This window comes from Ranitomeya imitator, chromosome 2 (assembly GCF_032444005.1).
Source record: "Ranitomeya imitator isolate aRanImi1 chromosome 2, aRanImi1.pri, whole genome shotgun sequence".
NCBI lineage: Eukaryota > Metazoa > Chordata > Amphibia > Anura > Dendrobatidae > Ranitomeya > Ranitomeya imitator.
Window position 1 is genome coordinate 170,219,738 of NC_091283.1, and position 20,604 is coordinate 170,240,341.

The following is a 20,604-nucleotide window of genomic DNA, read 5'->3' on the forward strand; positions in this document are numbered from 1 at the left end:
CCGTGCCCTCAGCTCTGGCAGTACCTGGCCGTGCCCTCAGCTCTGGTAGTATCTGGCCGTGCCCTCAGCTCTGGCAGTACCTGGCCGTGCCCTCAGCTCTGGCAGTACCGGGCCGTGCCCTCAGCTCTGGCAGTACCGGGCCGTGCCCTCAGCTCTGGCAGTACCTGGCCGTGCCCTCAGCTCTGGCAGTACCGGGCCGTGCCCTCAGCTCTGGCAGTACCGGGCCGTGCCCTCAGCTCTGGCAGTACCGGGCCGTGCTCTCAGCTCTGGCAGTACCGGGCCGTGCCCTCAGCTCTGGCAGTACCTGGCCGTGCCCTCAGCTCTGGCAGTACCTGGCCGTGCCCTCAGCTCTGGCAGTACCTGGCCGTGCCCTCAGCTCTGGCAGTACCTGGCTGTGCCCTCAGCTCTGGCAGTACCTGGCTGTGCCCTCAGCTCTGGCAGTACCTGGCTGTGCCCACTGCTCTGGCAGTACCTGGCCATGCCCTCAGCTCTGGCAGTACCTGGCTGTGCCCTCCACTCTGGCAGTACCTGGCCATGCCCACAGCTCTGGCAGTATCTGGCGGTGCCCTCAGCTCTGGCAGTACCTGGCCATGCCCACAGCTCTGGCAGTATCTGGCGGTGCCCTCAGCTCTGGTAGTACCTGGCCGTGCCCTAAGCTCTGGCAGTACCTGTCTGTGTCCACTGCTCTGGCAGCACCTGGCTCTGCACACAGCTCTGGCAGTACCTGGCCGTGCCCTCAGCTCTGGCAGTACCTGGCTGTGCCCTCAGCTCTGGCAGTACCTGGCTGTGCCCTCAGCTCTGGCAGTACCGGGCCGTGCCCTCAGCTCTGGCAGTACCGGGCCGTGCCCTCAGCTCTGGCAGTACCTGGCCGTGCCCTCAGCTCTGGCAGTACCGGGCCGTGCCCTCAGCTCTGGCAGTACCGGGCCGTGCCCTCAGCTCTGGCAGTACCTGGCCGTGCCCTCAGCTCTGGCAGTACCTGGCCGTGCCCTCAGCTCTGGCAGTACCTGGCCGTGCCCACTGCTCTGGCAGTACCTGGCCGTGCCCTCAGCTCTGGCATAACTTGGCTGTGCCCTCAGCTCTGGCAGCACATGGCTGTGCCCTAAGCTCTGGCAGTACCTGGCCGTGCCCTCAGCTCTGGCAGTACCGGGCCGTGCCCTCAGCTCTGGCAGTACCTGGCTGTGCCCTCAGCTCTGGCAGTACCTAGCTGTGCCCTCAGCTCTGGCAGTACCTGGCCGTGCCCACTGCTCTGGCAGTACCTGGCCGTGCCCTCAGCTCTGGCAGTACCTGGCCGTGCCCTCAGCTCTGGCAGTACCTGGCCGTGCCCTCAGCTCTGGTAGTATCTGGCCGTGCCCTCAGCTCTGGCAGTACCTGGCCGTGCCCTCAGCTCTGGCAGTACCGGGCCGTGCCCTCAGCTCTGGCAGTACCGGGCCGTGCCCTCAGCTCTGGCAGTACCTGGCCGTGCCCTCAGCTCTGGCAGTACCGGGCCGTGCCCTCAGCTCTGGCAGTACCGGGCCGTGCCCTCAGCTCTGGCAGTACCGGGCCGTGCTCTCAGCTCTGGCAGTACCGGGCCGTGCCCTCAGCTCTGGCAGTACCTGGCCGTGCCCTCAGCTCTGGCAGTACCTGGCCGTGCCCTCAGCTCTGGCAGTACCTGGCCGTGCCCTCAGCTCTGGCAGTACCTGGCTGTGCCCACAGGCAGAATGTCTGCGGTAATTAAAAGGTTAATCCTTCATTCCTGGAATTTTTGGAATCCAGAACCTTGAGGTCGGACTGTACCAATGCGCAGACAGGTCTGCAGGGGGAGGGAAGAAAGAGGCAACCTCTGTGGGGAATGGTTTGATCTTGTAGCCAGGGCTCCCCCCCCGGCTTGGACGTGCAGTTGGTGTGTTCCGCTGGAAGCGCCTGTGAGCGGAGAGTGCAGGTTGGTACCTGCGGCCGGAGAGGTGAGAGGAGAGCGTCCCCGGGAGTGTGCGGTGAGATCGGCGCGGCCAGGTGCGGTGTGATCGGTGCTGTGTGCCGCCTGCTAGCTGACATGTTTACCGTGTGTGCGGGATGTGAGCCCCATACTGATCCAGTGGAGCGGCTGACGCTCATACAGCCACAGCAGACGGCTGTTTACATGGGTGGTGTGTGTGTGTGTGTATGTGTGTGTGTGTGTGTGTGTATTATGTGCTGTGTGTGTGTGTGTGTGTGTATTATGTGCTGTGTGTGTGTGTGTGTGTATTATGTGCTGTGTGTGTGTGTATATTATGTGCTGTGTGTGTGTGTATTATGTGCTGTGTGTGTGTATTATGTGCTGTGTGTGTGTATTATGTGCTGTGTGTGTGTATTATGTGCTGTGTGTGTATTATGTGCTGTATGTGTGTATTATGTGCTGTGTGTGTATTATGTGCTGTGTGTGTGTATTATGTGCTGTGTGTGTGTGTGTATTATGTGCTGTGTGTGTATTATGTGCTGTGTGTGTGTATTATGTGCTGTGTGTGTGTATTATGTGCTGTGTGTGTGTGTGTGTATTATGTGCTGTGTGTGTGTATTATGTGCTGTGTGTGTGTATTATGTGCTGTGTGTGTGTATTATGTGCTGTGTTGTGTGTGTATTATGTGCTGTGTTGTGTGTGTATTATGTGCTGTGCTGTGTGTGTATTATGTGCTGTGTGTGTGTGTATTATGTGCTGTGTGTGTGTGTGTTATGTGTTGTGTGTGTGTGTGTATTATGTGCTGTGTGTGTGTGTGTATTATGTGCTGTGTGTGTATTATGTGCTGTGTGTGTGTGTATTATGTGCTGTGTGTGTGTGTATTATGTGCTGTGTGTGTGTGTATTATGTGTTGTGTGTGTGTGTGTATTATGTGCTGTGTGTGTGTGTGTATTATGTGCTGTGTGTGTATTATGTGCTGTGTGTGTGTGTATTATGTGCTGTGTGTGTGTGTGTGTATTATGTGCTGTGTGTGTGTGTGTATTATGTGCTGTGTGTGTGTGTATTATGTGCTGTGTGTGTGTGTATTATGTGCTGTGTGTGTGTGTGTATTATGTGCTGTGTGTGTATTATGTGCTGTGTGTGTGTGTGTGTATTATGTGCTGTGTGTGTGTATTATGTGCTGTGTGTGTGTGTGTATTATGTGCTGTGTGTGTGTGTGTGTGTATTATGTGCTGTGTGTGTGTGTGTGTTATGTGCTGTGTGTGTGTGTGTATTATGTGCTGTGTGTGTGTGTGTATTATGTGCTGTGTGTGTGTGTATTATGTGCTGTGTGTGTGTGTATTATGTGCTGTGTGTGTGTGTGTATTATGTGCTGTGTGTGTGTATTATGTGCTGTGTGTGTGTGTATTATGTGATGTGTGTGTGTATTATGTGCTGTGTGTGTGTGTGTATTATGTGCTGTGTGTGTTGTTTATGGTGACCTGTATATTATAGATGTGAAGGATGACTGTATATCTGATGGCCTGTGCATCCTATGTATTATTATTATTATTTATTATTATTATTTATATAGCACCATTGATTCCTGGGTGCTGTACATGAGAAGGGGTTACATACAACTTACAGATATCACTTACAGTAAGCTAATAATGACAGACTGGTTCAGAGGGGCGAGGACCCTGCCCTTGCGGGCTTACATTCTACAGGATTATGGGGAAGGAGACAGTAGGTTGGGGGTTGCAGGAGCTCCGGTGTTGGTGAGGTGGTAGCTTCTATAGTGATGAGGCGGCAGCGGTGTCAGTGTAGGCTTATAGTATAGTGTATTATGATTGATGTACGTTACTTTTTTGTGATGGACGGCATATGAGTTTAATGCTCTGTGTGATGGACGGCATATGAGTTTAATGCTCTGTGTGATGGACGGCATATGGGTGTAATGCTCTGTGTAATGGACGGCGTATGGGTGTAGTGCTCTGTGTAATGGACGGCGTATGGGTGTAGTGCTCTGTGTGATGGACGGCGTATGGGTGTAAGGCTCTGTGTGATGCTCTGTGTGATGGACGGCGTATGAGTGTAGTGCTATGTGTGATGGACGGCGTATGAGTGTAGTGCTATGTGTGATGGACGGCGTATGGGTGTAGTGCTATGTGTGATGAACGGCATATGGGTGTAAGGCTCTGTGATGGACGGCGTATGGGTGTAAGGCTCTGTGATGGACGGCGTATGGGTGTAAGGCTCTGTGTGATGGACGGCGTATGGGTGTAGTGCTATGTGTGATGGACGGCGTATGGGTGTAGTGCTATGTGTGATGAACGGCATATGGGTGTAAGGCTCTGTGTGATGCTCTGTGTGATGGACGGAGTATGAGTGTAGTGCTATTTGTGATGGACAGTATATGGGTGTAGTGCTATGTGTGATGGACGGCGTATGGGTGTAAGGCTCTGTGTGATGCTCTGTGTGATGGACGTCGTATGAGTGTAGTGCTATGTGTGATGGGCGGCGTATGGGTGTAATGCTCTGTGTGATGGACGACGTATGAGTGTAGTGGTATGAGTGTAGTGCTATGTGTGATGGACGGCGTATGGGTGTAGTGCTCTGTGTGATGGACGGCGTATGGGTGTAGTGCTCTGTGTGATGGACGGCGTATGGGTGTGATGTTCTGTGTGATGGACGGCGTATGGGTGTAAGGCTCTGTGATGCTCTGTGTGATGGACGGCGTATGAGTGTAGTGCTATGTGTGATGGACGGCGTATGGGTGTAGTGCTATGTGTGATGGACGGCATATGGGTGTAAGGCTCTGTGATGCTCTGTGTGATGGACGGCGTATGAGTGTAGTGCTATGTGTGATGGACGACGTATGAGTGTAGTGCTATGTGTGATGGACAGCGTATGAGTGTAGTGCTATGTGTGATGGACGGCGTATGGGTGTAATGTTCTGTGTGATGGACGGCGTATGGGTGTAGTGCTCTGTGTGATGGACGGCGTATGGGTGTAATGTTCTGTGTGATGGACGGCGTATGGGTGTAGTGCTCTGTGTGATGGACGGCGTATTTATTTTACTGTCATAAATAGCGTCATTAATTCCACCGTGCTTTAGAGACATCAGTATCACTGTCCCCGTTGGGGCTCACAATGCCTGTCAGTATGTCTGTGGATGCACTTTAGTATATTATGGCCACGTGCACATGTTGTGGAAAGTGGTGTAGATTTTTCCGGACTTATGGAGCAGGTGTAAACCGCCGTGGAATCCGCACAAAGAAGTGACATGCTGCGGAATTAACAACGTTTCTGCACTTTTTTTCCGCACCATGTGCACTGCGGATTTTTTCCATAGGTTTACATGGCACTGTAAACTCAGGGAAAACTGGTGCAAATCCGCAGCAAAATCTGCAACGCGTGCACATAGCCTATATTTATGGCTGTATTCGCATATTACTTTATATTTAACACAGTCGGAAGTTTTGGTTGTTTTTTGTAAAAATAACTTTCCATAAAACTCCCATGTGACTGGAACCAGTAGTGTATATGATGTATGTGCTGGCATCTATATCATGTTGTGTATTCTGTGTATACACTTGTCCTATATCTTATATACTGTGTATACCCCTGTGCTAGATCTGTGTATACCCCTATACCTTTTATACTATCTGTACACCTGTGCTATATTAGTAACATAGTAACATAGTTAGTAAGGCCGAAAAAAGACATTTGTCCATCCAGTTCAGCCTATATTCCATCATAATAAATCCCCAGATCTACGTCCTTCTACAGAACCTAATTGTATGATACAATATTGTTCTGCTCCAGGAAGACATCCAGGCCTCTCTTGAACCCCCCCGACTGAGTTCGCCATCACCACCTCCTCAGGCAAGCAATTCCAGATTCTCACTGCCCTAACAGTAAAGAATCCTCTTCTATGTTGGTGGAAAAACCTTCTCTCCTCCAGACGCAAAGAATGCCCCCTTGTGCCTGTCACCTTCCTTGGTATAAACAGATCCTCAGCGAGATATTTGTATTGTCCCCTTATATACTTATACATGGTTATTAGATCGCCCCTCAGTCGTCTTTTTTCTAGACTAAATAATCCTAATTTCGCTAATCTATCTGGGTATTGTAGTTCTCCCATCCCCTTTATTAATTTTGTTGCCCTCCTTTGTACTCTCTCTAGTTCCATTATATCCTTCCTGAGCACCGGTGCCCAAAACTGGACACAGTACTCCATGTGCGGTCTAACTAGGGATTTGTACAGAGGCAGTATAATGCTCTCATCATGTGTATCCAGACCTCTTTTAATGCACCCCATGATCCTGTTTGCCTTGGCAGCTGCTGCCTGGCACTGGCTGCTCCAGGTAAGTTTATCATTAACTAGGATCCCCAAGTCCTTCTCACTGTCAGATTTACCCAGTGGTTTCCCGTTCAGTGTGTAATGGTGATATTGATTCCTTCTTCCCATGTGTATAACCTTACATTTATCATTGTTAAACCTCATCTGCCACTTTTCAGCCCAAGTTTCCAACCTATCCAGATCCATCTGTAGCAGAATACTATCTTCTCTCGTATTAACTGCTTTACATAGTTTTGTATCATCTGTAATGTGCCTCTATACTGTATGTGCCTCTATACTGTGTATACTCCTCTACTATATTAGTATGTGCCTATATACACCTGTACTATATTATGTGCCTCTATACACCATACACCGTGTATACACCTGTACTATATTAGTGTGTTACTCTATACGGCACTGTGTATACACCTCTACTATACTAGTATGTGCCTGTATACACCTGTGCTATGTTAGTGTGTTACTCTATACGGCACTGTGTATACACCTTTACTATACTAGTATGTGCTTGTATACACCTGTACTATATTAGTGTGTTACTCTATACGGCACTGTGTATACACCTTTACTATACTAGTATGTGCCTGTATACACCTGTACTATATTAGTGTTACTCTATACGGCACTGTGTATACACCTTTACTATACTAGTATGTGTCTGTATACACCTGTACTATGTTAGTGTGTTACTCTATACGGCACTGTGTGTACACCTTTACTATACTAGTATGTGCCTGTATACACCTGTACTATATTAGTGTGTTACTCTATACGGCACTGTGTAGACACCTCTACTTTATTAGTATGTGCCTTTATACAATGTGTATACCCCTGTACTATATCTATGTGTACCCTTATACCTTATATACAGTGTAAACACCTGTAGTATATTAGTGTGTGCCTACTGTGTATACCCCGTTACGCTATAGATGGATGTTTGTGGGGTGCAGATACCTGGCACCAGGGTTGTCGGGTATGTTGGCGTTTGCTAGTACGGGTATACAGATGGTTGGGGCTTCTGTGCAGTACGAGGAGTTGTCTGGGGACTATGGGTGACGACTCATGTGAGTGGTGAATATTATAGGTCTTCCCCCATGCCGTGGGTAGCGACACATCCGCCATCGGTACGCAGCCACTGTGTCGTCTGGCTGCTGACAGAATGTTTCCTTTTGTTTGTGTGCTCGGGATGGTACAACATATGGGAGTCTTCACTCTTCCCATACGCGTCTGTCATGATTCTTCCTGGTGACGGGTAACACTGTGTATCACACAACTAATATGGCTGCCAGTGCGCTCCCATGGTAGTTGTTGCTAAGCTTTTCCAGGACCCTGAATGGCAGATATGCCCTGGGGCCAGTGTCACACAGATTTTCTGTCAGTTAGTGGGCACAGAGCTGGTGTCTCGAGGCTGCGGTGTCCCCTACCTGTGGGAATCTCTGCTGGTATGTTACGAACAGGAAGTAATTTTCCTAATAAAAAATAATTGTTGTCGCCTCTGCTGCTAATTCCAGTCTCCGGTATTTCAGGTGGAGACGTATGCTGAGGTGCGGGCGACAAGGGAATGTGATCTGGGCAGGTTCAGGGTGCACAGGCCCTAGAGTCCTCGCTCCTTCAGTCATTTTGGGTTTGATAAAGGATTTTGTGGTCACAATGTAATAATACAAATATACGTCTCTAGGCACAACCAAAATGTCAACCCAGACCCTGGCGGCCATATTTCCACCTTAAACTTTTATTAAACTTTTGCTGGGTGGGGGTCCAGGCGCAAAAACCTCCGATGGTCGCCAAAATGAATCCCTTGGAGCAGACTGTAGATGGAACTGTCCATTTGGCCAAGGCCTTCTCCATGGATCAAAGCTGTGCATGTTTTGGATGCTATAAGCAGAACCGGGGTTCCCCCTGTACGTGGCCTCGGAGCAGTAATTCTCTAAAGCAGGGGTGGGGAACCTCAGGCCCACTGGCCAATTTCGGCCCTCGATGACATTTATATCCAGCCCCCAGGAGATTCCCAGGGACTGCAGTGCTTGGACCGGCAGCTGTATTTTGGCGTCCGCTGGCCTTTACTTTCTTCTTGCTCTGTGAGCACGTCGCTCACACACACTGTTAAGTACTGAACGCTGAGGTGTGTGCAGTGAAATGTTACGTCCTCACACCAGTGCCAGGACGCACCTTGTGGGCAGAATTGGCGTGTGATTTGTACGGACCCCGAAGGATGGTAAAAATGGCCCTTGCTAGAAAAAACGTTCCCTACCCCGCTCTAGAGTCAAAATGGTGGTGCTAATAGTACCTCTCATGGTGGCTTTATGCAGTTATACGGGGGCTTATGTTGCAAAGGTCAAAATTGGACCCACAGGTGATATTAAACATCCTATTGGTGGATGGGTGTGTGTTGTGGGGGGTCAACCTTGTCTAATCGCTTACGTGGTAACCATTAACACAGCCTGCACCTGCCGAGCATGGAGCGGGCTCAGCGCATGAGCCTGATCCTTCCAAATTCTGCCGTACATATATGGTGGAACTTAGGAGAAGTGGGCAGATGCCAAGCTGGGAATGACACATTTCGACAATGGGCCTCATAGCGGTCGATTGTCAGGGGACTCTATTAACAAGTTTTATTCAAAGCAGGGGACCCTTATTAAAGCGCCACGTACAGTTCTCTGCTGCACCTTTTTGAGGCCTTGTGTTTATCAAAATTATTTCTTGCGCATAAGCAACCAATCAGAGCTCAGCTTTCATTTTTTAAACCGCTTTGGTAAAATGAAAGCTGAGCTGTGATTGGTTGCTATGGGTAACAATTTTTTTTTTCTGTATTACCTTGTTGATCTACCCCAGTGTGTCGATAAGGGGGTTGTCTTATGAAACAGCCGTCTGTATAATCTCCAGAAAGAAAGCTACTTGAACAAATGTGCTGATGGTTCTGGCTCATTGAGAGGGGTTCTGAAAAGGGGCCGCCTCTGACGTCTGTAGGGATCACCCCTTTAAGGAACGTTTCCGTCATTGCCGTCTGGCGTAGTATACACATGTAGACACCACACAGACGCCCTGTGGCTACTGTCGACTCTGGGAATTGGTCCTGAGTGTAGAGGCTGAAGACGGTGGCGTCTTGAGGTTGAGGATTAACGCTGTGGGATTATGTCAGCAGAGGCCACGTTGCGGGCCCCGACGGATTGTGGCATGTTCTGTAACACTCCAGAGCGATGAAGTCACACATGAAAGTCTTAGCCTAAAGAGCGAGGAACAAGTTCTAGCAACAGTCGCCCAGTTTCAGGGTGATGATGGTTATTAAAGGGGAAGTGCACTTTGAAAACCTGTCATCCCCCTTGGAGGACCCGTCACTGCGGACTACACCGCTTTTATTTTCCTTTGCATAATTCAAAGCCAAAATTGTGTAACACTTTTTTTTTTTTTAAGGGGAAAGATAATCCTTCTTAATAGTTGGGGTCCGCTGGGCGGGGCTCCAGAATTTCTTATTTCTGGGGCTCTTATGAAGCCAAGATCTTCTCCTGGGGACATGACAAAAATCCGTCTGTAAACATTTAGATCACTGTAGATGTCTCGCTCTCAGGCTGTGATCCGCTGTAGACAGACGCTTTCTCATGGTGCTCCCCAAAGACACACCTTAGGGGATCCAGTCCTAGCAGTTACATAAAGGGAACCTGTCAGCAAGTATATAAAGCACTTTAAAATGCCATCATAGGGTTCACACGACTGTAAGGTTAATACGGTTGCAGTTCCTGCCTGTGAAGAGTCAGGTGGGCGGTGCTGACTTATAGACTGGGATGGGCCAGCGGCATCCAGGGCATGCGTACTGCACAGATGGGGCCGTACACACAGATTTCCTGCGCATGGACCGGATGTTGCTGGCTTGTACAGATTTATCAGGACGGGAGGTGTGGCATTGCCTGACTCTTTGGTGGATTAGAGCCGCCCACATGACTCTTAATATAAATTCCCCTCCCCATGCTGCAGGAGACATTTTGGATGGGGACTTTGTTAGAAATATCTCATCATGTATAACACTATGGTAGTGGTTTAGGGACCGGATAGGTAAAATTTCCCTTGAAATGTTTTTTTTTCGGGGATGCAACTTAAAAATTTGGTCTAGCGTACAGCAATTGGTCAAATAGATGTTGGACGTCCCTGACCTACCTGTGTCGCAAAATGGTGACACTTAATGGAGACATGATGTTGCGCTTTACCAAAGGGGTATTGCATGATTGGGGTTGACATGGCAGCCATATTGGGGGAATGCCGGGTGGTAACCATAAACTTGACCGTTACAGCTGTCGTGATTGGTTGGGTCCTGACAGGCAAGGTTGTATAGTTTTGTCCTGACACTATGGGATTGCATTGACCCCCAATTTACGCAGTTCATGCGATCAGAGGAAAATATTATCGGAGGTGCAGTGAAGGCATGGTGTCATCAACCAGCCCCATGGTGGCACGCTGCGCCTGTAGGGCAGGCTTTGCCTATTGAAATCAGTGGGAGAGAATTACCTGTATGATGCCTCCTAATTAAAAAGCCCCTTAAAGGATTATTTCCTATTTTGATAAATGGATATTGTCGGATAGTACTTGTAAAAACAAGCACTTTTGCAATTTACTGCTTATTAAAATTTGCAGTCATTCTTGAGATATTAACACTTTTGTTTGCAACTTGTTGCCTAGGAGACCGTCCACCGCTGCTGTCTATCTTATAAGTGCTGGCCGGGATTAGGAGGTAACAGCATGCTCCAACGATCTTTGCCAGCGTCAAATCGGTGCTCATAAGCTTAATAGAAAAGCGTGTCAGCACTGTGCCTGTTTGTTGTCTAGCAGAGGTGGTCGGTCTCCAAGGCAATGAGCTGTAAACAAGTGTTAATATCTCAAGAACCACTACAAATTTTAACAAGCAGTAAATTGCACAAGTGCTAGTTTTTACAAGCATTATCCGACCATACCAATTTGTGAAAATGAGACTAAACCTTTTAAGGAACACGACTAAGTCTACTGTCTCCATTTGCGTTATTCCCTGTTATCATCCGTTAAGGTTTGGGTGAGGCTGACGGTATTGACAGGATGTCGACAAATTCCCTGCCCCCATGCTCACACCATACTTGGGTGTGAATGATGCGCAATGTGCCGAAATTAGGATTAGCGCCCCTAAAAAAAAAAAATAATTTTCACAGGTCAGATTTACCTATGGAATCGAGATCTTGAGTCCTCTCTAATCTTTCCAGAGCAGTTTAATAATTGAAAGCTGAGCTCTGATTGTTTGATACGGGCACCAAAGGCAACTATAGTGCTTGATGAATGAAGCAGGCGGGCATGGCATGGAATTCTCTAATGCCCGCCCCCGCGGAGCCTTTTGTAGATGTTAATGTATAAATTGTCTTGAATGTCCCTTTTAATTTTCTGTATTTTTTTTTTTCCCGTCTTGAATTTATGAACCGATTTGTAATTTTTAAGAGCCGTAATAAAAAAAGCAAGCTCTGATTATAATAATTGTACGGTTACGACACCGATTGTAATACGAGGGTATAAAGCAATAAAGTGCCATGACGCAGCTGCTCCTGACCCGAGTCGTCTCACTATTTCTGTGACTAATGGCCACTGCAGATGTCAGACTGCTGCCGGCGGAATCTGGGGCTAAGCGGTCATCAGAGGCTGCGCAGGCTGCTTGTCTCAGGAGGGAAGGTAACATTCAGCGGCAGGTGATGGGGTAGTGTTATCCTCTGTCTGCCCCTGGGATTCTGGGAGGACTCCAGGCCTGAACAAGTATTGGTTACAGGAAGTGGCGGTGTACGCAGGAAGCCTGCGGAGGACTGTGGCTGGGGAGCAGGAGCCTCTGCGCACCGCTGAGTCAGGCAGGGCACGTTCTCGCCCGCTGGGTGCAGTGCGGACTCGCTGACGCTTCCTGCTGGGCCAAAGGTTACGGTGCTGGGAGTACCGCCACTGACACCCGGACTGGTGTATCTAATCCTGTAATGTGTGATGCGGTCTGCTGAGCCATGTATCTAAACCTATTATGTGATACTCTCTGCCAATCTGTGTATATTAGCTGGTTGTTTGTGATGGTCTACTGAGGTGTATCTACGCTTGTCACGTGTGGTGGTCCCTGAGCTGCCGTATCTAAGCTTTTTGCGTGATGGCAGCTCAGCAGACAGCATATCTAAGCATGTGTGCTGAGCTGCTGTATCTAAGGCTGTCATGTCTGACGCTGTCTGCCTAGTGTGTAAGCCTGTATATTTGCACTGGTGTATCTAAGCCAATCATGTGCTGCTCTGTTGACCTGGTGTATCTCAGCTATTTTTGTGCAGTTATTTGCAGATTCAGATGCTGTATCTAGTCATGTCTTGTATGATACTGTAGACTGAGCTGCTGTACCTAAACCTGTGTGGTGTGATACAGTACTACACCCCTGATCATGTGATGCCATAAGCCTTGTGGGCGCCTCTGTAGATCACTGGCAGCAGCGGGCGCAGCATTCCTGGGTGATGTCATGTTACCGGGCGCAGATGATGATGTCATCCTGACTGTCGGCCTGCCGATGATGTCATCATTACCTGTACGGTCAGGGGTGCAGTGCTGACAGTGATCTATCACCTGCTATCGCTGCCAAATCTCCAGGCCGGGTGCCCAGGTTCTACTTCTCACCCAACTTGCACTTAAAGGGCCCTAGGTTTTTTTTTTTTTTGTTTTTTTTTGTTTTTTTTTTTTCTTCCTGGTTCTGAGAAAGCGGGGTTTTTCCACCCTTGCACATCTTTTTGGAATGGCGCCCTGGCGCTGTAGTGTCAGCCATTTTGGATGTCACCCATCTTTTCCAGGAACTGATTGGGAAACATCAAGGTATTGAATGTCGCAACCGATTAGCAAAGAGTCGTTACATAATGTAGATCTAAAATTATCACATGACGTAATCCTCCCGTCCCAGCGCGGGTGCCACGAGGAAGGTGGAGGACTTGTACTGTCCAAAATAATCTGGGTGTTCACCTTAAGTGTCACCTAACCCCAAGCCTGCCCTGTACCACTACCCGCGAGCCCAATATAAATGGCTGCAATAAACTCCTCCACCTGCGGTCACCGGGAGGACAGAGTCTCCTGTGGAGGTGTGCGGCTAGGTGTGTCCCGAGTTATCTCACCATGCGGGGTAGGTGACTATTATAAGCGTATAATTGCTGCACCGATGACGTCCTCGCAGTGGACACTGCCAACCGTGCGCCTGTTATTTGTACTCTGTGTACCCCCTGCCGAGAGCCGCCCAGGTGAATCACCGCATGTTCACGGCACCGGGCACAGCATGTGACAACCTGATGTAAGGGGTGGACTACTATACCCAGCAGAGAAGTCCCATAAGCCATGCGTACCCCCCATATACCGCTGGGACAGGAGAGCCCGGCACCCCACGTACCAACTCCATAATGATGGCCATTTTGGCTCTGCTTTTCCCTGGACCAACATAACTATGAAAGGATTGAATGGGATAATACATGACGTTACTAATATGTAATATGTGCCCACAGATGTAGCAGAGCTGAGCTTGTCATTGTGTTAGAATAATTCTAAACAGGACACGACATTGGATAATTACAGAAATTCCTCCTGGCATTAGTAACACGCTCGGCTCTGCTACGTTTGCACGCTCGGCTCTGCTACGTTTGCACGCTCGGCTCTGCTACGTTTGCACGCTCGGCTCTGCTGCATACCCAACAGCAATATCATGTGCACGCTTTTTACGTGTTCTGTCTTGCTTTCAGAGTCGGGAGGTGAATGGCCGTCTGCTGGATCGCGCCCGGTAAGTAAAGGGCGCACAATGCAAGCTTACTGGGGGTAGGGGCATTTCACACCTTTTGTCAGAACCGGACCCAATATACTGCAAATGTGGAGGTTTCCTAACACATTGCCCCCAAAGCAGAAGTAGTCCTCTTCTCTCGTGATATCACCTGTTAGGAAAGTTGGGTACCCGGCAATAGGTCTGCTATTACATGTGCCTCAGGGGACATCACTCAGCTTTTCCATGTTAAAGGGTGATTGCCATCTTCATGGATGGGTAGCACTTGTTAATACAAGAAATTTTGCGTTTAAATTATTAAAATTTTCAACCTTGAGCTATTTGCTCTTTTGTTTATAGCTTGTTGCCTCGGAGACCGACCACTTCAGAACATGAGGAGTATTCACCTGCTTTTTCTATTGAGTTTTAAAGCTGCTAAAATCCCTGGAGTGCGATGTTACCTCCCAATCCTGGTCAGCTTCAGCACAGCGCTTGCAAGCAGCGGTGGTCGGTCTCCTAGGCAACGAGCTATAAACAAGTGGTATCTCAAGAACGACTGCAAATTTTAATAAGCAGTAAATTGCAAAAATGCTTGTTTACACCAGCACTATCTATAATATCCATCTATGAAGATAGGTTCCCTTTAAAGGGCTATTCCCATCACCCCCCAAAATGGAGGGCGAGCTAAGCAAATCAGCATCAGGGGCTTATCTACAGCATTCTGTAATACTGTAGATAAGCCCCCGATGTATCCTGAAAGATGAGAAAAAGGTTATATTATACTCATCCAGGGGCGGTCCACTGCGGTGCGGTCCAGCGCCTACCATCTTCTTACGATGACAAGAGAAGAGGTTTCTGCAGATGATTGCCCTACACCAGTGATCCCCCATGCCCTGGCTCTCCAGCTGTTACAAAGCTTTGTGCCGAGGTGTTACACAACTTTCCCTGTGTCCTGAATGTCAATGCAAACTGGAGCAAACCTGCTGATCTGGGAAAGCTGGATGACTGTGCATTAAGGCCCAACTTTCCCTGAAACTGGTTAGTAATCCCTTTTAATAAAGAGATATTTGTATTTATGATCCGTAGAGGTCTGCAGTCTGGGACTCCCATTGATCCGGAGGATGAAAGCGCTGCAGTGTTGTACCCCCTTCAGTATCCATCCTTGTGCGGCTGCCCCGCTGTCTGCTATACAGTCCCCTGTACAGCACGTCGGGGGGTTGGGAGTTATAATGGCGGTTGTAGTGTTACCCAGCTTTCCCAAGATCCTAGAAATCGCTAAAAAGCGTCTGAATTAAAGTTTTATGAAGTTTTCAGAAAAGTAGAACTGGGGGGATTTGTCTTTAGGGTTACAGTAGTCCTCGGGAGAGGGTGGCGGGGTCATAAAAATGTTTGTATTGTAATGTGAGGACGCTGAATTGTGCAGATACCAGCGAGGCGTGGACAATGGCATGCATTGTGTTAATGAGTGACAGATCGCGGGGATCGGGGAGGTGTTTGCTGCGTTAGATCAGAGGCTTAGGACACGCTGATCCCCGGTGATGCCGCATTCTGGAACAATCCCCGGCTTGTTGCACAGGATGACAGAATTGTTTGCAGAAGTGACGGAAGCCTGATCTGTCCGTGATTCAGCTGTAACCTTTGCAGTGTGACATGGCACAGACCGGGCGAGGAGGCCGCATGGCACAAGGGGCAGGATAGGGTTTGCCAAAAGAGTCATGTTCCCAGGACTGGCTCCAGGTAAACTGGGGGTCACGATAACATTGGGTCCAACCTTATACCCAGATTTGCCAGGATTTCTGTGTTTGGTTACCATCTCTGGTTCATGGATGATTGACCGTGCGTCTTCTAGAAGGGGCCACGTGAAGACTTGGCTGCTTTACACCCCAACATATTGGGAAAGCTCGTTCCCACTCTTTCCTTTATGGTGGCGCCTGTAGTATCCAAGGCAAAAGGGGAATATGTCTGAACAGACCCATAGCCCCCGCAGTGCACCACATGTACTTGTGTTGCTGATGATTACATGCATGGCAGAATTGTTCATCCAGAGCACTTGGTGCATGGACAGAACTACATTGACACACAGGCAAGGTAAAGGGGAAGGCAGGCTTAGACCCCGTCTGATCTTGAGAATAAGTTATGTGTCGCTGCATGGGACCCCCTCCGATCCTGAGGATGAAGGCGACATAGTGCTGCATGGACATCCGACATATGGGCCCCCTCCGATCCTGAGGAGGAAGGCGACATAGTGCTGCATGGAGATCCAACGTCTGGGCCCCCTCCGATCCTGAGGAGGAAGGCGACATAGTGCTGCATGGAGATCCGACATATGGGCCCTCTCCGATCCTGAGGATGAAGGCGACATAGTGCTGCATGGACATCCGACATATGGGCCCCCTCCGATCCTGAGGAGGAAGGCGACATAGTGCTGCATGGAGATCCAACGTCTGGGCCCCCTCCGATCCTGAGGATGAAGGCGACATAGTGCTGCATGGAGATCCAACGTCTGGGCCCCCTCCGATCCTGAGGATGAAGGCGATATAGTGCTGCATGGAGATCCAACGTCTGGGCCCCCTCCGATCCTGAGGATGAGGGCGACCTAGTGCTGCATGGACATCCGACATATGGGCCCTCTCCGATCCTGAGGATGAAGGCGACATAGTGCTGCATGGAGATCCAACGTCTGGGCCCCCTCCGATCCTGAGGATGAAGGCGACATAGTGCTGCATGGAGATCCAACGTCTGGGCCCCCTCCGATCCTGAGGATGAAGGCGACATAGTGCTGCATGGACATCCGACATATGGGCCCCCTCCGATCCTGAGGAGGAAGGCGACATAGTGCTGCATGGAGATCCAACGTCTGGGCCCCCTCCGATCCTGAGGATGAGGGCGACCTAGTGCTGCATGGACATCCGACATATGGGCCCTCTCCGATCCTGAGGATGAAGGCGACATAGTGCTGTATGGAGATCCAACGTCTGGGCCCCCTCCGATCCTGAGGAGGAAGGCGACATCGTGCTGCATGGAGATCCAACGTCTGGGCCCCCTCCGATCCTGAGGATGAGGGCGACCTAGTGCTGCATGGACATCCGACATATGGGCCCTCTCCGATCCTGAGGATGAAGGCGACATAGTGCTGCATGGAGATCCAACGTCTGGGCCCCCTCCGATCCTGAGGATGAGGGCGACCTAGTGCTGCATGGACATCCGACATATGGGCCCTCTCCGATCCTGAGGATGAAGGCGACATAGTGCTGCATGGAGATCCAACGTCTGGGCCCCCTCCGATCCTGAGGATGAAGGCGACATAGTGCTGCATGGAGATCCAACGTCTGGGCCCCCTCCGATCCTGAGGATGAAGGCGACATAGTGCTGCATGGAGATCCAACACCTGGGCCCCCTCCGATCCTGAGGATGAAGGCGACATAGTGCTGCATGGAGTTCCAACGTCTGGACCCCCTCCGATCCTGAGGATGAGGGTGATATAACGCTGTTGTCCCCTTCTCTGTGTTTTTTTTTTTTCTCCCTGTAAAGGGTCTCCGCTCCACCTGCTTTGCAGGGTATTTGCCTGGGTTGTTTGCTTTTGATGCCAGCCCTGCTCATACCAACAGGTTAATTGACAAATCATCTCTCAATGCACTGCAGCACTAGATATCTGTTCATCCAACCTTCTGGTTCATGAGCACATTGCCAGACCCGCTGTGATGTAGTTGTAAACCATTAGATTTGTGCCATTCAGGGTCTCTGGAAAGCTGGGTGACCATATATGCTACTGATAATTACCTGTGCAATGTGGAAACAGGTTCAGCAAGGGGTTACAGTCTTCTGAGATTTTGCTGCTGACATTGTAATGTGAAGTGTGTCAGGTCTCAATGGACCCTCCAGCCGCACAGTCCTTGTCATGTTGTGTCTGACTCGTGTTACCGACAGGGAGACGGCACCGATCATTCACGCACAACGGCGCTCGCTCAAAACACATTTGTTCAGAGCAGCCTATCACATTCACTAATCAAAGTTATGTTTGTGTGTGTAGCCCATTCACTATCTCCATCTATTCCCCAACCCCTGAAGATGGCTGGACCATCATTGTAAATACATCATTGTAAATACACACCTGTACTTTGTATCTCCCCCTCCTCATTGTAGATTGTAAGCTCTCACGAGCAGGGTCGTCTTATTTTGCTTTAATTATTGTATTGTTAACGTTGTTACTTATGACTTTTGTGTTTGAAACTGTTTAAACTGTAAAGCGCTGCGGAATATGTTGGCGCTTTATAAATAAAGATTATTATTATTATTATTAACGGAGCGCTCCGTACAAGGTTTAGGGAGAAATTGCATCCGACGTGCGGAAAGCGGAGTGGAGCCCAATATGGCCGCCATCATGGCTCCATTTCTCTGCTGATCCCCCTTCCCCCTTAGTCACTTCAGTCCTGGAGATTTACAGCACAAAGTTTCTGGCATGTACGCAGAGCCCCAGCTTCGGGGCGTAGGGGTGCGGCGGTCCTCTGTAGGGTTTATTTAGGATCTTTAGTGGGGGTACGGCGGTCCTCTGTAGGGCTTGTTAAGGATCTTTAGTGGGGGGTACGGCTGTCCTCTGTAGGGCTTGTTGAGGATCTTTAGTAGGTATGGCTGTCCTCTGTAGGGCTTGTTGAGGATCTTTAGTGTGGGTACGGCTGTCCTCTGTAGGGCTTGTTGAGGATCTTTAGTGTGGGTACGGCTGTCCTCTGTAGGGCTTGTTGAGGATCTTTAGTGGGGGTATGGCTGTCCTCTGTAGGGCTTGTTCAGGATCTTTAGTGGAGGTATGGCTGTCCTCTGTAGGGCTTGTTTAGGATCTTTAGTGGGGGTACGGCGGTCCTCTGTAGGGCTTGTTTAGGATCTTTAGTGTGGGTACGGCTGTCCTCTGTAGGGCTTGTTGAGGATCTTTAGTGTGGGTATGGCCGTCCTCTGTAGGGCTTGTTGAGGATCTTTAGTGTGGGTACGGCCGTCCTCTGTAGGGCTTGTTCAGGATCTTTAGTGTGGGTACGGCTGTCCTCTGTAGGGCTTGTTCAGGATCTTTAGTGGGGGTACGGCCGTCCTCTGTAGGGCTTGTTCAGGATCTTTAGTGGGGGTACGGCTGTCCTCTGTAGGGCTTGTTGAGGATCTTTAGTGGGGGTATGGCTGTCCTCTGTAGGGCTTGTTCAGGATCTTTAGTGGAGGTATGGCTGTCCTCTGTAGGGCTTGTTTAGGATCTTTAGTGGGGGTACGGCTGTCCTCTGTAGGGCTTGTTGAGGATCTTTAGTGTGGGTATGGCCGTCCTCTGTAGGGCTTGTTGAGGATCTTTAGTGTGGGTACGGCCGTCCTCTGTAGGGCTTGTTCAGGATCTTTAGTGTGGGTACGGCCGTCCTCTGTAGGGCTTGTTCAGGATCTTTAGTGTGGGTACGGCTGTCCTCTGTAGGGCTTGTTCAGGATCTTTAGTGGGGGTACGGCCGTCCTCTGTAGGGCTTGTTCAGGATCTTTAGTGGGGGTACGGCTGTCCTCTGTAGGGCTTGTTGAGGATCTTTAGTGGGGGTATGGCTGTCCTCTGTAGGGCTTGTTCAGGATCTTTAGTGGAGGTATGGCTGTCCTCTGTAGGGCTTGTTTAGGATCTTTAGTGGGGGTACGGCTGTCCTCTGTAGGGCTTGTTTAGGATCTTTAGTGGGGGTACGGCGGTCCTCTGTAGGGCTTGTTTAGGATCTTTAGTGTGGGTACGGCTGTCCTCTGCAGGGCTTGTTGAGGATCTTTAGTGTGGGTATGGCCGTCCTCTGTAGGGCTTGTTGAGGATCTTTAGTGTGGGTACGGCCGTCCTCTGTAGGGCTTGTTCAGGATCTTTAGTGGGGGTACGGCCGTCCTCTGTAGGGCTTGTTCAGGATCTTTAGTGGGGGTACGGCTGTCCTCTGTAGGGCTTGTTCAGGATCTTTAGTGTGGGTACGGCTGTCCTCTGTAGGGCTTGTTCAGGATCTTTAGTGGGGGTACGGCTGTCCTCTGTAGGGCTTGTTGAGGATCTTTAGTGGGGGTATGGCTGTCCTCTGTAGGGCTTGTTCAGGATCTTTAGTGGGGGTACGGCGGTCCTCTGTCGGACTTGTTCAGGATCTTTAGTGGCGCAGAGCATGCTGGGAGTTGTAGTGCATGGGACCTTCTCCTCCGTTGATGATATCCTGTATGGGTGAAGGCCGGCGGACAGTCTTTTTATCTGTGTGTGGCTTTTAGGAAAGACATCTGACTAGTGAATGTGATGTAGTTGGATTTGCGTATAATATGCCCTCCTCCCCATGTGTCTGTCCTGTGCCTTATCTGTGCAGCAGATGTCCTTGGAGTTGGTCTTCAGTTCCTGGCATTTGGTGTCCGCTGCAGGGAGGGGGAGGCCGGGACCTTCCTGGAGTTTATTGGTGGGGAGCTACACTTTTCCTCCCTTCCCCCATCGATCTCCTTTCTTTTCCCTTTTGCATTCATATTGGCCTTATTGACATGGCAGAAGCCCCCTCATTGATGCCTACAGTGGAGAGCACGGTGCGGGGTGGAGGGTCTCCAGGGGCCATTGCAGAGTCCAGTGCTATGACTTGTTGTCGCTGATCATGTGCT

At 49.7% G+C, this 20,604-nt stretch overlaps 1 protein-coding gene across 7 annotated transcripts in view; it reads left to right on the forward strand.

The window, feature by feature from the left end:
• Positions 1-1,688: 1,688 nt before the first annotated feature.
• The window catches only part of CCDC120 (coiled-coil domain containing 120), a 28,053-nt gene continuing 9,137 nt past the window's right edge, over positions 1,689-20,604 (forward strand). Inside the window, exons 1-2 of one of the 7 annotated variants that reach the window (XM_069747947.1) lie at positions 1,883-1,940; positions 13,994-14,031. Coding sequence is in view for 1 of the 7 variants with exons in the window: in XM_069747941.1 (XP_069604042.1) it covers positions 1,776-1,940 (165 nt within the window). In the remaining 6 variants the exon portion in view is untranslated. Of the gene's footprint in view, positions 1,990-13,993; positions 14,032-20,604 lie in introns of all 7 variants that reach the window. The other 6 variants (XM_069747948.1, XM_069747943.1, XM_069747942.1 and 3 more) reach the window with 6 other exon arrangements.